Here is a 17,500-nt window from a genome sequence, read left to right on the forward strand (position 1 = left end):
GTTGTGAGGAGAGACCGGTCCTTAGAGAGGGACATCATGCTTGGGAGGGTGGAGGGACAGTGCAGGAGAGGAAGGCCCTCTATGAGGTGGACTGATTCAGTGACTGGGATAATTGGGATGGGAGTGTCAGAGACAGTGTGATTGGCACAGGACATAAAGGAGTTGAGGGCTGTTGTACATAGGGTCGCTAAAAAACCCTAAAGACTCAGCAAGAAAACTATTGGACACAGTGGACCAATTCAGCAAAGCGCAAGATAAAAGGGTTTCTCTACAGTGACAAAGAGAATACAGAGCTGGAGCGAAGAAAAATAATACTATTCAGGGTAGCTAATCACAAGATTAAACACTTGGGAGTAACTCTAACCAGAAGCACAAAGAAAATTACAAAAGATTACTGTAAGAAACAAAAAGAGACCTGGAGAAACGGAAGAATATCCCTTCCTCATGGATAGAATACTCAAATATTGTGAAAATGGTAATACTACCAAAGGCAATTTACATGTTTAATGCAATTCCAATACAAATACCAATCCCATTCTTCAACGAGATGGAAAAGGCAATCTCCAATTTCATTTGGAATGGAAAGAGCCCCGAATAAGCAATGCACTCCTTAAAAATAGAAGAAAGGTAGGAGGCATCTCACTCCCTGATTTCAAATCCTACTACACTGCCGTGGTGGTTAAGGCAGCATTGTACTGGTACAATGAGGGACACATAGATCAGTGGAAGAGAATTGAGAACTCAGAGATCAGCCCATCTATCTATGGTCAACTGATTTTTGACAAGGATATAAAATCAATTAAGAGGGGAAATGACAGCCTTTTTAACAAACGGTGTTGGCAAAATTGGAAAAGTATCTGCAAAAGACTCAAGCAAGATCCACACCTCACTCTATATACAAAAAACAACTCAAGGTGGATCATGGACCTAGGACTAAAACCAAGGACTAGAAACTTCAGTAAGGAAAACCTTGGAAGAACACTAGAAATCCTAATCCAATACATAAACAGTCTTCCAAGTAGCCTGAAAAACCCCAAACCAGGAGAAGATAAAATAGATGAATGGGACCTTCTAAGAATCAAATCCCTATGCACATGCAAAAACTTCTCAAACAGGGTATAAAGGGAAGCCACAGACTGGGAAAAAATATTTGGTAATGACATGTTAGATAAGGGACGTATATCTAGAATTCATAAAATACTTCAGCACCACAAGATAAAGGTAAATAATCCAATTGAAAAATGGGCACAGGATGTGAACAGACACTACACCAAAGACATTCAGATGGCTAACAAGCACATGAAGAAATGTTCAAAATCTCTAGCTCTAAGAGAGACGCAAGTCAAAACAATTATGAGATATCATCTTCACCCCAGTCAGAATAGCAAAACTTAACAGAACAGCAAGTAACAAATGCTGGCAAGGTTGTGGAGAAACTGGAACCCTTATTCACTGTTGGTGGGAGTGTATAATAGTGCAACCACTGTGGAAGATGGTATGGCACTTTCTCAAAAAGTCACAAATAGAGATACCATTTGACTCAGCAATCCTACTACTGGGAATATACCCCAAAGAGACCATAACTGCCACCCAAGCAAATGTATGCACACCCAGGTTTACCGTGGCTTTGTTCACAATAGCAAGGAATTGGAAAAATCCTAAGTGCCCATCAACAAATGAATGGATAGAGAAGTTGTGGTATAGTCACACAGTGGAATACTATGCTGCATTGAAAAACAAGGAACTCATGCAATATTACTCAATATGGGTGACCCTGGAGGACATTATGCTGAATGAAGTATCTCAGTCACAAAAGGACAAATACTGCATGGTGCCATTGTTGTAAAACAGGACTGGCAATGGGGTTGGGGGGAGACTGAGAAAGATAGGTTAAATAATGTATACTGCATTCAAACAGATGAGGGAGAAACCTTCAAAACAGATATGTGATTAGGTATTTTTGTCATGACAGGAGTCCAAAGTGAAGGCTGCATAGTGGAGTGGACCTGGGGGGAGGGATTGTAAAACAATGAAAGACTTTTTCTTTTACTTTTCCAAGAGGGGAGTGTATTGGGCGGGAGGAGGGTTGGGAGGGGAGAAAAGTATAACAGTGAATGAATGGAAATCCAAAGTCTCTATAAATTTTCATTGAAATTAATAATTTAAAAAATAGGAAAAAAATAAAGAATGTATATATAAAAAATGCTGCCATACTGACACCTACTGGCTTGACACTAAAATGTCCATTTGCCATAGACTGCTTTGAAAAGATAGCACAATCTCAATTATAAGCAATAAAGGTGCTATTTTAGAAAGGCAAAACAATTAATTTAAAGCAGTAACCACTAAAATCAAGACTATTTAAATTCTTAACACCAATGTTTTAAAAGTTATATTAAATAAACTTAAATAAAAATTTAAATGGAAGACTATAAAGTAGTAATTCTACAAACAGTTAAAATTTTCTATGCATTTTAATTAAAGACATTTGGAAACTAACACTACTATGAATTAAACCGATGAACTTTATTGAGATTAAAATTATAACAAAGTCCATCCTAAAACATTTTACAATGCAAAATTATTTCACTCAAGGAGTGTTCAATAATTTGAATGCTAGGAACTACAAGCAATTTTCAAAAGCAGACTCACATTCATAAAACTTTATACATCTTTGAACTAACATATTTATACTACTAGAATCAAACATGCATCACTTTCAAACAGTCCTTTATCATGATTTTATATATTACATATTTAAACATCATTCTTCATTACTTCATGTATTTATCATACACTTGCACCATTTTCTTTGGATTTTTGGTCTTTATCTTCATTCTTCACATTATCCTATAATAGATAAGAGTACAATTTATTAATTTTAAACCTAAGGTAAAAGAAAATAATTTCACAGATAGCACATTTTACTATTTATTAATATTAGCCCTGTAGCAAAGTAGAAGACTCTCAAATCTATAAAGATTTTTGTATATTTTACAAAACAAATTTGTCTTGAGACTCTTGAGAGTAACAGTAGTATATTCCTTGCTCTGCAAATTTTCTTTTCTTATCTTGTTCTCTGAAGATGAAGAAGACTAAGTTACATTTCAATGATATTGTTGTATGCTGACAAGTCAGAAACTACTTATAGCTCCCCTTCCATGCTGGTTATTAGAGGTAGTAAATCATATGGGACAAGACTGCTCATTTTTCTCCTGTGGAACAGCTGGTGGATTCGAACTGCCTGCCTTCGGATCTGCAGTGCAGCTTCTTACCATTAGGCCACCAGAGCTCTCTCACAATGGCATTAGCTACCCATTCCCCCCGCAATGATAAATAATACTAAGAAATTAATTTTGATAGCATAGCACGCACCAAGGAATCTCCCAACAACATATAAACCAAGCTGGTATCCCAATTAGATTCTTGGTTAACACAATTTTTGGCAATCACTTTTCATTATCAACATAAAGGGATAAATGATATAATGCTATTATTTGTTCTTAGAAAAACTAAGGGCATTAAAGTGAAAACCCTAATACCAAATATATTTAGTAGACTAAAACAAACTTCAATAATGCAGTATGTCCAACCTTCTTGAGAACATTGTGGATTTCGTCCATTACTGTAGATAAGTTTCTGATTGTCTTATTCAATTGGTTTTCAAATTGCAAATTCATATTTTCAGAAGTCTTTAAATTTTCTTGTAACTGACTAAGGTCCTTTTTAACTTCTCTGAGTTCACCAGTAAGGTTTTTGTTGGAATTCTCCAAGTTTAATATGGTTTTTTCATCTTCCTCTGTTCCAAAATAAGAAATAAAACAGAACAAAAACCACCACTAATATTATTATTTTTTCCATTAAAATTCCAGTTTATTGTCCTCGGATAGAGAACGTATCAGATATTAAACTGATAAGAACAGATACTACACTTGATCTTAGCCAAAAGGCCGAGAAGATAACATACATGAATGGGATCTTCTAAGACTCAAATCCCTATGCACATCCAAAAACTTCTCCAGTAGGGTAAAAAGGAAAGCCACTGACTGGGAAAAAGTATTCGGTAATAACATATCAGATAAGGGACTTATATCCAGAATTTATGAAATACTTGAGCACCACAACAAGATAAAGGTAAATAATCCAATAGAAAAATGGGCACAGGATATGAACAGGCACTTCACTGAAGAAGACATTCAGATGGCTAACAAGCACATGAAGAAATGCTCAAAATCTCTAGCCCTAAGAGAGATGCAAATTAAAACAACTATGAGATATCATCTCACCCCAGTCAAAATAGCAAAATTTAACAGAACATCAAGCAACAAATGCTGGCGAGGTTATGGAGAAACTGGAACTCTGATTCACTGTTGGTGGGAGTGTAAAATGGTGCAACCCCTGTGGAAAGCAGTATGGCGCTTTCTCAAAAAGTTGCAAATAGAGATACCATTTGACCCAGCAATTCCACTACTGGGAATATTCGCTGAAGAGACCATAGCTGACATCCAAGCAGATATATGCACACCCATGTTTATTGCAGCTTTGTTCACAATAGCAAGGAGTTGGAAACAACTTAAGTGCCCATCAACAAACGAATGGCTAGAGAAGCTGTGGTATATTCGCACAATGGAATACTATGCTGCATTGAAAAATAAGGAACTCATGCAATATTATTCAAAATGGTTGACTCTGGAGAACATCATGCTGAGTGAAATATCCCGGTCACAAAAGGACAAATATTACATGATGCCACTGTTGTAGAATGGGACTGTCCTTGGGGTTGGGGAGAGACTGAGTAAGATGGGTTCAATAATGTATACTGCACTGAAACAGAGGAGGGAGAAAACTGTTTAAAAGAGATATATGACTAGGTACTTCTGTCATCACAGGAGTCTAGAGCGAGGGCTACATGGTGGAGGGGACCTGGGGGAGGGTTTGTAAAACAATGAAAGAATCCTTTCTTTTACTTTTCCATAATTTTTGACTCATGTACTTATAACTTGTTAGTCAAATTTGTGTCTTCTAGGTTGCAACACCCCCATGATACATCTTCAAGGATATGAACATGTACGGCCAAGCACAATCAATGAGTGCATCTAAATTCCAAAATCAATCTCCATAATAGTCTATGTGTTTCCTACTGCCAAAGGGGCCCTTTAGAGTAGTGAGAGAAGATCTTCACCTTGAAACCCACAGCGTCCCTTTTCAGCAGGAAGTAGCTAAGAGAATACGCCATCCCCTTTTCCTTATGACTCAGGGTGAAGTGAAGTCTCTCTCAGGGAGGAGTGATAGGGAATGGCAAAGGACACACCGACAAATGAGATTAATCAGAACTGACTTTGACAAGCACTGTGGGCAATTGGACAATTAAAACAGACATTCGGATGGCGGGGAAGAAGAACACACTGGGGAGGAGGGTGGAGAGAATGGTGCGGCAATGAAGGAGTGAAAGCCCAGAATCCCTGTGAATGTTCATTGAAACTAATAAAATTTAATAATAATTAAAAAAAACAAACAAAAAAAGAAAAAAAATTCCAGTTTAATCTAGAGTACAAAAACAAAATTTAAGCTAGGAAAATAATAAGCTAATAAACTTTCTTAAAATGGCTACAAATATCTATTTTTCATCAGTCACATATAAAACATACTTGAATATTCAATTAAGTTCCAACTAAGTATTATTCATAGCCATATTCCATCCTCAGATGATTGTATACACCAAAGAGTTCAGAACAGTTAAGTGTCACGTGGCACTAGGGAACGATGGAGAAGGATGCAAAAGAACCTAGGAACCCAAGAATATAGCTGACAACCTGAGATGAGTCCTTAAAAAGCAAGCCACTGTATATTCTGAAATGGAAATAGTCAAAAGCAGTTACACAGGTGACATACTTTACATATACATTCCCCAGTATCTAGAACAGCCAGTGTTGTGCCTTACCTGTTTTTTCTTCTAGTAATTGTAACTTCTGCTCTACTTCAGCTCTTACTTTTTCACTCTTTTCTAGTTTTTGCAGAAGGCTTCCTACATCTACCATGGCACCATTGTATACGATGAGGCCAACATTTTCTTCCACATCCTTTGATTCTTGTTTCACTGTTGGTGTTGGAAGTAACAACCTATTTCCTAAAATATATAAAAACACTATATTTTAATTTCACCCAATTAAAAGTGTGCTACAAAAAAAAGGATACCAGATTTTATTTATGGCTATATTTTCTCCTTTAATTATTAAATAATATATACTATTATTGTTGTGTGCTGCTGAGTTAGAACTGACTCAACAGGTGTTTCTCTAGTGGGTTTTCATAGGCAGTAAATTGCCAGGGAGGAGAATGCCCATCTTTCTCCCACAGAGCAGCTGGTGGATTTGAACTGTGTGCCTTAAGGATTGCAACACTGCTGCTTACCATTAGGCCACCAGAGCTCCCAAATATAAAATCAATATCTGAAAAGATATACAAATAGTATCTGAAAATAATATACTCAAACCTAGCATATCCTCTTGTAATCCCTCATATTCTTCATGGTTTTCATCATCTTTCGAGGTGTCTGTTAATTTCCGGTAAAAGCAGGATTCACGAAGAACTACCTTATTAAGAAGCTTCTTTACCTATTATGTAAGCAAGTAAACAAATTATAAACATAATAAAGTAGAAAAAATTAAAAGGTACTAATTGGTTTATTTTTAGAACACTGTTCTATATAATGCTCTGGCTTGCTCAGAGGTGTCACAAGGAATCAAGAAGGAAAGGGCAAAGGAGGAGTCTCTGATACCTAACCCTACTCATCACAATAGCTGTGGCTTAAATATTTTCTTTAAATCTAAAATTTAAAGTATCATTTGGATCTGGAACAAGAGGTGCACTACTAAGTGGCCTTGGAAAAGAGGAAGGGAGGGAGGATGAAGAAAATGTACAATAATCAATGAAGGAAAACCCAACCTTCCTGTAAATCTTTCTTAAAAATTACACCCCCCACTAAAATTTTATATTCCTTCCCAAAATTTTACCAAAAACAGCCACCAAAGTATCATTTGGAAAAACTTTTCACTGTTAAAAATTTTAACAAAGTATACACGCACAGTATTTAATACAGATTTGCAAGATTTCAAAAGAACAAACTAGCATGCATGAAACTAGTCAAGTCAATCCCTGTGTATTTATACTATAAAATATTATACAACATATGTATAAAATAATTTTATGATTTATAAAAAAGGAACCACCACACATACGAGTTGCTTAGAAAAAGACTAAGAAAATTCTACGGTAATTAGAGTACTGAAAACTAATGAAAGAGAACTTTTGATTTTTCATTTTACACATTTTGATGTTGCTTGATCATCTGAAAATCACTCTATGTTGCTTTTATAATTTAAAAGACATTAAAAGAGATGAAGAAGTATCTATGGAGTGAATTATATTGCCTTTCCTTTTCAATAGTTACCAAAAAGTACTTTCACTTTTTCCACAAGATACCTGAGCTCGAGACAGATGCAGTCCAAGAGTATAAAGAATTTCTTCCAAATCTTTTTCCAGCAGGTAACCACAATGGCTTTGATCAAAATAAACAAATGCCATCAACAGGTCCCTGTTAACTGTGATCATCTGAGTCTTTTCTTTTTCCTATTAAAAAAAGAAAAAAAAAAGAGACTGTATCCATTTAACAGCAATAATTTTTACAATGATCTTTACCTAAAAGATAAAAAAAAAGAAATTAACTTTAAATAGCCAAAACAATTAATCTTGAAAACTTTTCTCTTTTAGGTAAAGATCTGACCCAGCTAGAAAGAACTGACATTTTCGTCTTACTGGCAGCAAACATACAGACAGATATACACCCAAAAAAGATCCTCACTGCTGTTTAGTCAGAATCATGTCATAGCTGACCTTCCAGTTTATATTTACAGGCTTTAAAATTATAAGGGAACAGACTACCTACTATTTTCCCTCAAAGCAGCTGGTTCATCTGAACCAATTTTGGCTTGACAGTGCAACTAAGTATCCAGTACTCAGTGACACACTAGAACTAGTAAACTTCATAGATGTGTGATGTTTAACATAATATTAGATGCTGGTGAGTCTATGAATTCGCAGTGAAACCAAGCCCTATCCTGTTTGAACTATGGCACAAGCCCACAGTTATAAGCACTATGTCAATCCATCTTTTCCTCTTTCAATGACTCTCCACTTTTCCTACAGGATGCCTTTTTCCAAGAATGGGTCCCTCCTGTTAACATGCATAAAGAATATGAAATGATGTTTTACTATTCTTGCCCTAAAAAGCACCGTGGCTCTACTTCCTCTAAGACAGGTTTGCTTGTTCTTTTGGCAGTCTAGGGACATTCAATACTCTTCTTCAAAGGCATTACTTTTTTGTATGCTCTTCTTTATTCAATTTCCAATGTTCAGATACCTAAGAACTAAAAACACTATGGCTTAAGGGGAGCTCTGGTGTCAAGATGCATAGGAAGTCGTGCTGCTGACCCAAAGGTTGTGCCTGCCTGGGGGTTCAAATCCACCAATACCTCCTCAGGAGAAAAATACTTTCGCTTAGATCATGTGACACTCTTTAAAGAGATAGAGAACACGTGACACACTTGTTCTTAATCACTTTAAAGAGATCCTTAATGGCATTATTTGTCCAAAGGAAGATGACTTTTTATATTTAATATCATCTTGATTATGTAAGATTCGGGAATCACATTACTAAGATCCAACATTCATACAATACCTTATCTTTAGAGGGTCTCTCCTTGCAGTATCTGTTGATATCTCTTTTGTCATCTCGTTTGTTCATTTCTTCTTCATCTCGATCTATAAAATAAAGATAATGCCACCAAAAATTTACTAATACTACAGATACTGCCAATGACTGTTAAGATTAAGAATACTTATTACTGAAATTTTGAAAAGAATTAACTTTAAATGCCCAAAACAATACACTTGTACGGGTATAACAAGAGACACAGATCTGTGAGAGAGAACTGCAAGCCTAGAAAAAAATTTGTAAAACTACTGTCAAGTGATTTATAACAACGATGCCAATCTATTCAACAGGGAAAGACAAATCTCAACAAATCGGGCAGGCACAACTGTACATCCACATGACAAAAAGTTTGACCGCCTTTACCTTACCATATAGAAAAAATGACTCAAAACAGTGAGATATAACCACGAAACTCGGAAAAGGAAACACAGCACTCCAGAAACACATTCTTCATAAGCCCAAGAGAACAGACAATGAAGGAAAAAAGATAAACTAGATAGAAAAATGTAAAACTTCTGTACACCAAAGATTCTAATAAAAAAGTGACAAGACAACCTACAGACTAGGAGCAGATTTTCTTAAACAATCATGTATCTGACAAGGGTGGAACAGCCAGAAAATATGAAGAACTCCCAAAACAAATAAATTTTAAAAACCCCACAAAAATAACAGAGGTAAAGCACCAGTAGAGGCATTTCTCCAAAGAAGATGTCATGAATAAATACATGACAAAATGCTCTAAGAAAAAAAAAAAAAGAATTTCAAAATACTCCACTTCACCTGTCCTCAAACATGAACTCACTGTCCTTGAACTGGAACCAACTCACGGCTGACCAGAGGGTTTCTGAAGGTTGTAAACCGTATGAGGGGAGAGTGCTCCTTTTCTTCCCTGCAAAGCTGCTGGTAGATCCAAACTCCCAAAGAAACACCACTTTTGAGTTAACACTGCATCATCTATACACAATGCAACCAGAGCTCTTTTGACACCCACTAGGCTGGGTATAACTGAACAGATGGAAAACAACAGTGTCTGATGAAGGTATGAAGAAATTGCAAGATTCACCTACTTGTCTGTCTTGGAGAGTGTGAAACCAACTTTCTCCCTGGAGGCAAGGATTTTGAAGGTCTGTACAAAGTCAGGGGGACCAGTCCTTGGAGAAGGACATCATGCTTAGAAGGGTGGATAGAAAACACAAGAGAGGAAGGACCCCTGAATGAGATGGACTGACACATAACTGGACAACGGAGTCAGGCATTTCGGAGTCAGTGAGACTGGCCCAAGATGGAACAGGGTTCAGAACTATTGTTGCAGGCGACATAACAACAACTGTGGAAAATGATTTGGTGATTTCTCAAAAAATTAAACATAAAATTACTACATGCTCCAACAATTTCACTCAAAGCTATATACCCAAAGGAATGGTTAAGTTGTTTTTTTTAAAGATTTGTTAAATTCCTTTTTTTTTAAAATTTAGTTAAGAATGGTTAAGTTTTAAGAGAAACAGATACTTATTTACCAGTTTTCTCTGCAACATTTCCAATAGCCAAGAGGTGAAACAAGCCAACTACCACAAGATGAAGTTACAGACAAAATGTGGCACGTGCACACTAAATAGAACATTCAACCATTAAAAAAAGAATGAACTTCTAATAAATGCTACAGTGGGAATCAAATATTATCCTTCGTGAAGCCAAATACAAAACGACAAATCATTTAATTCCACTTACAGAATGTCATAAAGTTTAATCAATACTGACACTTTAAAGGATAATTCAGATTGTAAATTTCTCCCAATAAAATGTCTAATGCTTCGAGTGATGAGAAAAGCTCTCATTTCCCTTGATAAACCAGTATAACCTTTATAACCTTTTAATAAAAACATAATTTTCATAGGTAGAAAAATGGCCTCAGCAGTATCTGTTTAACACTCTAAAAAAATAACAAGATAACGAAAAAACAATGTAAAACCATGATAACATAAACAAGTAGTCATTGGAAAGGGCAAGAAAATGAACTGTCATTTTACCATTGTGATTATTTAAGTTCCTGTTTTTATTTTCAAAAGGAAAATTATGTGTTTTCTAATGAATCTAATGTACATATGCCCAGAAAAAGCATGTAAGGCAAAACAGTAATAATTACCAAAGCAAGGCTATTGAAAATATGGGTGTTTACTATACTATTCCTTCAATTTTTCGTTGAATATTTTCAATGAAAAATGCTATGATAGAAAAAACCAGAGGTAAACAAAATACTCTTAAATCATAATCCTAAAATAAGAATTTAAAAATTCTTAGAATTAAAAATCTCTTAAGGTTAACTATTTTAATCATAAGGCCACAAACTCATATTGTATGCTATTACTTTACAGGTGGTATTTGCTGATTGGCATCTGCTATGCATGGCTAGGACATCTGTTGTAAACCATTCAAAGTATCCTTCCTTTGACAAAGGTCTGGTTTTTGAGTGGGTGATGTGCATATGAATATTTATTAATTGTCTTTTAACTGTATGTATACTCACTTTTACACATATTTCAAAGGACGAAATGAATATAAATAATACAGTCCATGAATACATTCATAATACATTTACAACATAGTTTAGAGACTATGTAAGGAAGGACGTTTTTCTCTCCCTAAAGTTGAGCAAAAACTATGATTTTTAACAATAAATGTTGAGGAATAATTTTCTCATATGAAAATACTTTTCTATTTACAAAACATTCATTTCTATGCTAAACAGATACTGAAAAACATAAATTTCAAGGATAGGAACAAACCAAACAAAAACATTTCTTTTAAACTTAAGGAAAAGTAAATGTAAATGCTTATACCATCTTCTTCATCCTCTGCTTCTTCTGCTTCCAACGGATCATATTCATCTTGATTATTATCTTCTTCAGTTTCGTCATCATCTTTAGAATCATCTTTCCTTTTATCTTCTTTCTACAATTTAAAATATCTTAACATTAAACAAGTCATTTCACTAAGTGTTAAATTTAAAATGTGGGAGGAAACATCAGCATTCTATTTATTATGTTACGTGTTTATTAAGCAGGGAACTTGAGTGGCATAGTGTGGGAGTTACACTGCTAATCAGAGCCTCCACCATCTCTTTGTTAATATGAATCTACTAGCAGCTCTGCAGAACAAAGATGGGCAATCTCCCGCTGCAAGATCAACTATGTTTTGTTTTTTTCTTATGAGTTAGTTTTGACTAAACACAAAGGGAGGAGTGAGCTTCACTAATGAAGAATTTAAAAAAAATTCAACTAGACTGATGCTCAAAGTATCTACAGACCTTCCTTTCATCTCTGTCTTCCTTCTTATCTTTATCATCTCCTGATTTTCTTCGTTTTGGTTTTGGCTCATCCACTTCATCATCTCTTTCTTCTTTTTTATCTTTTCTTTCGTCTTTTTTGTTCTTCTTATCCTTTTCTTTTTTGTCCTCTTTCTCAGGAAGAGATACTAGTGACTTGTATATCCTGACCCCAAAATCTCTTTGAAGCATTTCATTAAAAAGTTCCGCAAATAATGAAACCTATAAAACAATAAACAAAAAAATCAAGACAGCCGATTTTTTCTTGCCATAGTTGTATGTGCTGCTGAAGCGAGTACTAGTTGATTTTTTAAAAATCTCTTAGGAAGCTCTGGTGGCCTAGTGGCAAGAAGCTGCATTGCAACCTCAGAGGTTTGTGGTTCAAATCCACTAGATGCTCTGCTGGAGAAGGAGGGGCAATCTCCTCCTGTACCAGTCAGATCGGATTTGTCGGTACACACAAACACAAAATAAAACTTAAAAAATAAATATTTTCTTACAATTCATTTCTAAAAAAAGTTTAAATACAGCCAATTTTAATAAGTACAGAATAAATCCAGTATAAATTTTTAAATGAAAGCTTTCCAAACTATTTGCATGTATATTAAATTTAAATTAGTTCTTTTAATTTGTGTTAATTAAAAACTGGATACAAAGAGGCCTGATAGCTGGAAAACACAGTCTTTAGTGGCAAAAATGTTCGTGGCGGTCAACTGACTAAAATTTTGTACAATGAATGATTTATTACAAATTTTTAATTTTCCCCCCTTGTTGTGTACCATCAAATATTTACATTACAGTTATAGTAGTTAATGCTAATGAGGCTTAGAAGCCTCACAAAAGTTTTATGAGCATAACCTTAAGCAGCTAAAACTATCAACAATCGAATGAATAGAGAAGCTCTGGTATATTCACACAATGGAATACTATGCAGTACTGAAAAACAAGGAACTCATGAAATATTATGCAAAATGCATGACCCTGGAAGACATTATGCTGAGTGAAATATCTCAGTCAAAAAAGGACAAATATGGCATAGGGCCACTGTTGTAAAACGGACTGACATCAGGGTTGAGGGAAGACAGAAAAGGAGGAGAGTAACGATGTATATTGCATTGAAACAGATGAGGGAGAGAACTGTTTAAAAGAGATATATGAATGAGTATTCTGTTATTACAGAAGTCCAGAATGAAGGCTGCATAGTGAAGTGGACTTGGGGGGAGGGAGTGCATAACAATGAGAGTTTTTCTTTTACTTTTCAAGGAGAAAAGTGAATTTGGGGTAGGGGGGCAGAGAGAAAAGTGCAACAATGAACGACTGGAAATCCTAAGTCTCTGTAAACTTTTATTAAAAGTAATTTTTTTTAAAAGCTACAACTATTGCAACAATGAATGAATGGAAATCCAAAGTCTCTGTAAACTTTCATTAAAATTAATAAAAAGAAAAAAGAAGCTAAAACTATTATTATTTAATATTATTTTTGTTAAGAATCATAAAAAAGTATATAGTTTTTACTATGTTTTGCCAGGAGCCACTACGACACACAGCAACCCTATGAACAACTGCTGTATCTGACACAAACAGGTCTATAGTGGTAAGTCACTCACCAAGGACTGGTTGGTTTCTGGTTTCTCCTGAAAATATGCCCCAAAGTTAGAAGTCATTTCACCACCCTTGCCTGTAAGGGGCACTCTGGTTACACTTCCTTCATGATAAATTGTGACTATCTAGGGGTGCTCTGGTGGCCTAGTGGCAAGAAGCTGCACTGCAGTCTCAGAGGCTCACGGTTCAAATCCACCAGATGCTCTGCCGGGAAAAGGAGGGACAATCTCCTCCTGTACCAGTCAGATCCGATTTGACGGTACACACACACACACACACACACACACACACTAAAAAAAAAAAAAAGATTGTGACTATCTTTCTGACAATCCATGATATATTCAAAACTCTTCACCAACACAATACAAAGGCATCAATTCTTTATGCAATCCAGATGAATTAATAACAGCTGGACTGACAGGAAATACAGTCTTCATGAAAAAAAAAATGAGGGTGGAGATCAAGTGACTAAATTTTGTACGATGAATGATTTATTCACTGGAAATTTTTATTCCCCCCCCCCTGTTGTTTACCGTTGAATCGGATCCAACTAGCACAGGAGGAGGTTGCCCCTCCTTCTCCAGCAGAGCATCTGGTGGATTTGAACTGACAAAGAATTTTTACAAAAAACCAAATTACCATAGACATAGACATCACCTGGTGGGTTAGACAGGAATCAGACTGAATCGGAAGCTGAGATCAACAGTCAAAATTTGACCAGGGCCTGATTATAGAATTAGACCATCAGCTATTCATAACAGATTCAAATCGAAGGTGAAGAAAACGTAAAGCAACTCAAATATAATCGATTAAGTCCCCAATTTTTGTTTGTGTACCGTCAAATGGGATCTGACTAATACAGGAGGAGATTGTCCCTCCTTCTCCAGCAGAGCATCTGGTGGATTCGAACCACAAATCTCTCGGATTGCAGTGCAGCTTTTTGCCACTAGGCCACCAGAGCTCCTCTAGGTCGTATAGCCCTGGTGTACAAGTTGCGGTCCTGTGATCACCTGTGGTTGCTGTGAGGCTGAACACTGTGACACAGATGTGTCAAATGCGTTAATGGTTGGCTACCCAATGCGGACAGAGAGTGGGGTGGAGCTCCCCGATTAAAACAAGGAAGGAGGAGTGGCATCCACTTCCATAATAGCTTGCCTCCAGAAACCCTATGAACCTGGAGAGAAAATGAAAGGCACCCAAGTGTCGAGGACTCTCCTTCATAGGGTCGCTGAGTTGCCTGCAACTCGACAGCACTACAGAGACAGGGAAGGAAGACAACTGATATCAGAAGAGAAAGGGGAAGGAATACTGAGATAAGAGCGCTGAACATAAGATTTCAAAAGTCAGCTCCAGAAGACAAAGCAATATATTATTATAAAATGTGTGCAGAAATGGAGTTAGGAAATCAAAAGGGATAGAGAGACTTGGCTTATCTCAAGCTTAAAGAACTAAAGAACACATTCAATCCAGTTTTAGTATAAAAATCGGAAAAAGAGCAAAAACCCAATGTTTACTATCTAATACAAATAATTTCATGATGAATGAACTTCTTCAATTATTCAACAAAATTTTATCAAAGGTGTATGTGCCACAAACTGCTCAAAGTACTGTTGCACTTCTCTGCCCAGCAGGAAGGTGCTGGGTGACAGAATGAACTAGTCAAAACTTTAGTTAGTCAAGACAGGTAGAGAGGAACTCAGTGGCTGAGCATCCTTTCCACTTGTAGTCCTTACAGCTTTTATTTGACAAGTTGTTTTTTCTTAAATTTAGAAGTTTTACAAGTGGAAAAACATAATGACTAATTCCAGTTTATCTTATTCACTGACCAATCTTGTCTACCAGATCTCAACTATATTAGCATTCTTAGATAGCAAGAGTGTTTTCTCTGACAAATATATTGCTAATAACTCATTAATCCTTATCTTTGCTCTTCAAAATAATTCTACATTTAAGAACGTTTTCCCACAATGTGCACATATTAGTTTTCTCTGATTATATTCTCTAGATCCAAGCAAGCTTAATCAAGTTAGCTTAATCCCTACAAGGCACTAGAAAAACAGCCGTGAACAAAACAGATTAAAAATCTGTGATCCAATTAAGTGAGAAGTAAAAATAATTAAATAAAAATCAAATAATAAAAAAGGCACACAGAGAATAAGAAGAGTGTATGCAATGAAGGGCTTTCTAATCAGTCAGTATGTGAAAGATGACCTGAACGCTGACAAAGTGAGTCACATAATCTAAGGAGAAAAGCACTTACGCTAGAGAATTTAAGTCCCTGAGCAGTGGCTGTTACATTACATGCCACTGAGTTAAGAACAAATCACAGCATTCATACAAACAACAGATCTGAACACTGTCCTGTCCTGTGCCATCCTCACCAACATCGTCACACACTTGAGCCCACCGCTAGTCACTGTGTCAGTCCATCTTGTTGAGAGTGTTCTCCTTAACTGACCTTTGCCAAGATGATGTCCCTCCCACTCCAGAAACAGCCTCTCCTAGTAACATGATCAAAGTAGGTGAGATTAAGCTTTTCTATCCTTGTCCTTTAAGGAGCAGAAGCTCTGGTTGTACTGTCTCTAACACATATGTGTTCTTTTTGCAGTCCATGGGATATTCACTACTTGGATTCTGCAACAGCACAACTTATAGGCATCACTCTTCTGTCATCTTTATTAACTGTTTAACTCTCAGATGTTTAAGTAGGAGACTGGAAAGATTATGGCTTGAATCAGGCACATCTTAGTCTTTAAACTGACATCATTCCTTTTCAATGACTTCGAAGGGATCTCTGACAATAGACTTAAACATATATTACTATTCATGGTCCCATGGGTAGCAAGTTTCTGTACAGTGATAAATCTAAAATTGCATAAATTTTCTGTATGTGTATTTTTATTAAATGTTACCTGTCAATGCTTTCAACAGATTCTTACAGGATTCTAAAACTTGGAAATGCTAAGACTATTTAATAAAAGTTTTCATCAGCAATCTGTCCACTGTATTTGTTAAAACACTTTAAAAAAGTGGACTGATTGAATCACTTTTCTGGCAATAGGTATCACATCTTGCAATAAAGTAATATACCAATACTTATGAATTATTAGGAAGGGAAAAAAGAAAAAGAAAAAAAAGAACTGAACCATAAGCAAATTTAAAACTTAAAAACACCCATCAATTTACAGGACAGAATAATATTTAAAACATACTATAAACTAACAGGCAGCAAAAATGACTCTGTAAGAAATTATTTTATAGACAAACCATCTGTTTTCTTTATACAAATGAACTGTAAATAAAAAAAAACCTAGAAGTAGCATCCAGATATTTTTATTAACTGTGACATGCAAACTTTTTATAAATCTAAACTATTACCTCAAATGAATGTTCTTTATTGTCCTCTAATCTGTAGTCCAAAAGTACACTCAAAGACATGATGCTACAATCAAACTTGCCACTTTTCGCAGCCCAATTCGGATGTACAATGATGGCAGGTTCATCAGGCAAAATGTATCTTCTTTCCCTACGCTGACGTTCCATTTCCTCTTGACGTTTTCTTTCTTCTTCCTATTTATTGAAATTTTAAGGCACACTAAACCTCAAGGTATAGAACACAGGCAAATTATATAATAAAAAAAGAACATAATGTGTGTGCTATGTACCACTGAGTCCTCTGTGTCCCTATGCACAACTGCTCTAAAGCCTACCTATCTTGAGCCAATCTCACTATCTCTGACCCATCTAACCTCATTATTCCAGTCACTGTGTCAATCCATCTCATCCAATATTTTCTTCTCCTC

At 35.8% G+C, this 17,500-nt stretch overlaps 1 protein-coding gene across 3 annotated transcripts in view; it reads right to left on the reverse strand.

Annotated features, from left to right (window-relative positions):
* Window positions 1-2,430: 2,430 nt before the first annotated feature.
* CCAR1 (cell division cycle and apoptosis regulator 1) overlaps window positions 2,431-17,500 on the reverse strand; it is a 50,036-nt gene continuing 34,966 nt past the window's right edge. For all 3 annotated transcript variants that reach the window (XM_006889008.1, XM_006889007.1, XM_006889009.1), the window contains 9 exons: window positions 17,076-17,267; window positions 12,078-12,317; window positions 11,611-11,722; window positions 8,738-8,820; window positions 7,483-7,629; window positions 6,494-6,614; window positions 5,942-6,127; window positions 3,594-3,799; window positions 2,431-2,850 (listed from right to left, as the gene is read on the reverse strand). In XM_006889008.1, the coding sequence (XP_006889070.1) occupies window positions 2,791-2,850; window positions 3,594-3,799; window positions 5,942-6,127; window positions 6,494-6,614; window positions 7,483-7,629; window positions 8,738-8,820; window positions 11,611-11,722; window positions 12,078-12,317; window positions 17,076-17,267 (1,347 nt within the window). In that variant the 3' untranslated portion in view covers window positions 2,431-2,790. The remainder of the gene's footprint in view (window positions 2,851-3,593; window positions 3,800-5,941; window positions 6,128-6,493; window positions 6,615-7,482; window positions 7,630-8,737; window positions 8,821-11,610; window positions 11,723-12,077; window positions 12,318-17,075; window positions 17,268-17,500) is intronic.

The sequence above is a fragment of the Elephantulus edwardii genome, unplaced genomic scaffold (genome assembly GCF_000299155.1).
Source record: "Elephantulus edwardii isolate Elephantulus edwardi_28Jun2011 unplaced genomic scaffold, EleEdw1.0 scaffold00074, whole genome shotgun sequence".
Lineage (NCBI taxonomy): Eukaryota > Metazoa > Chordata > Mammalia > Macroscelidea > Macroscelididae > Elephantulus > Elephantulus edwardii.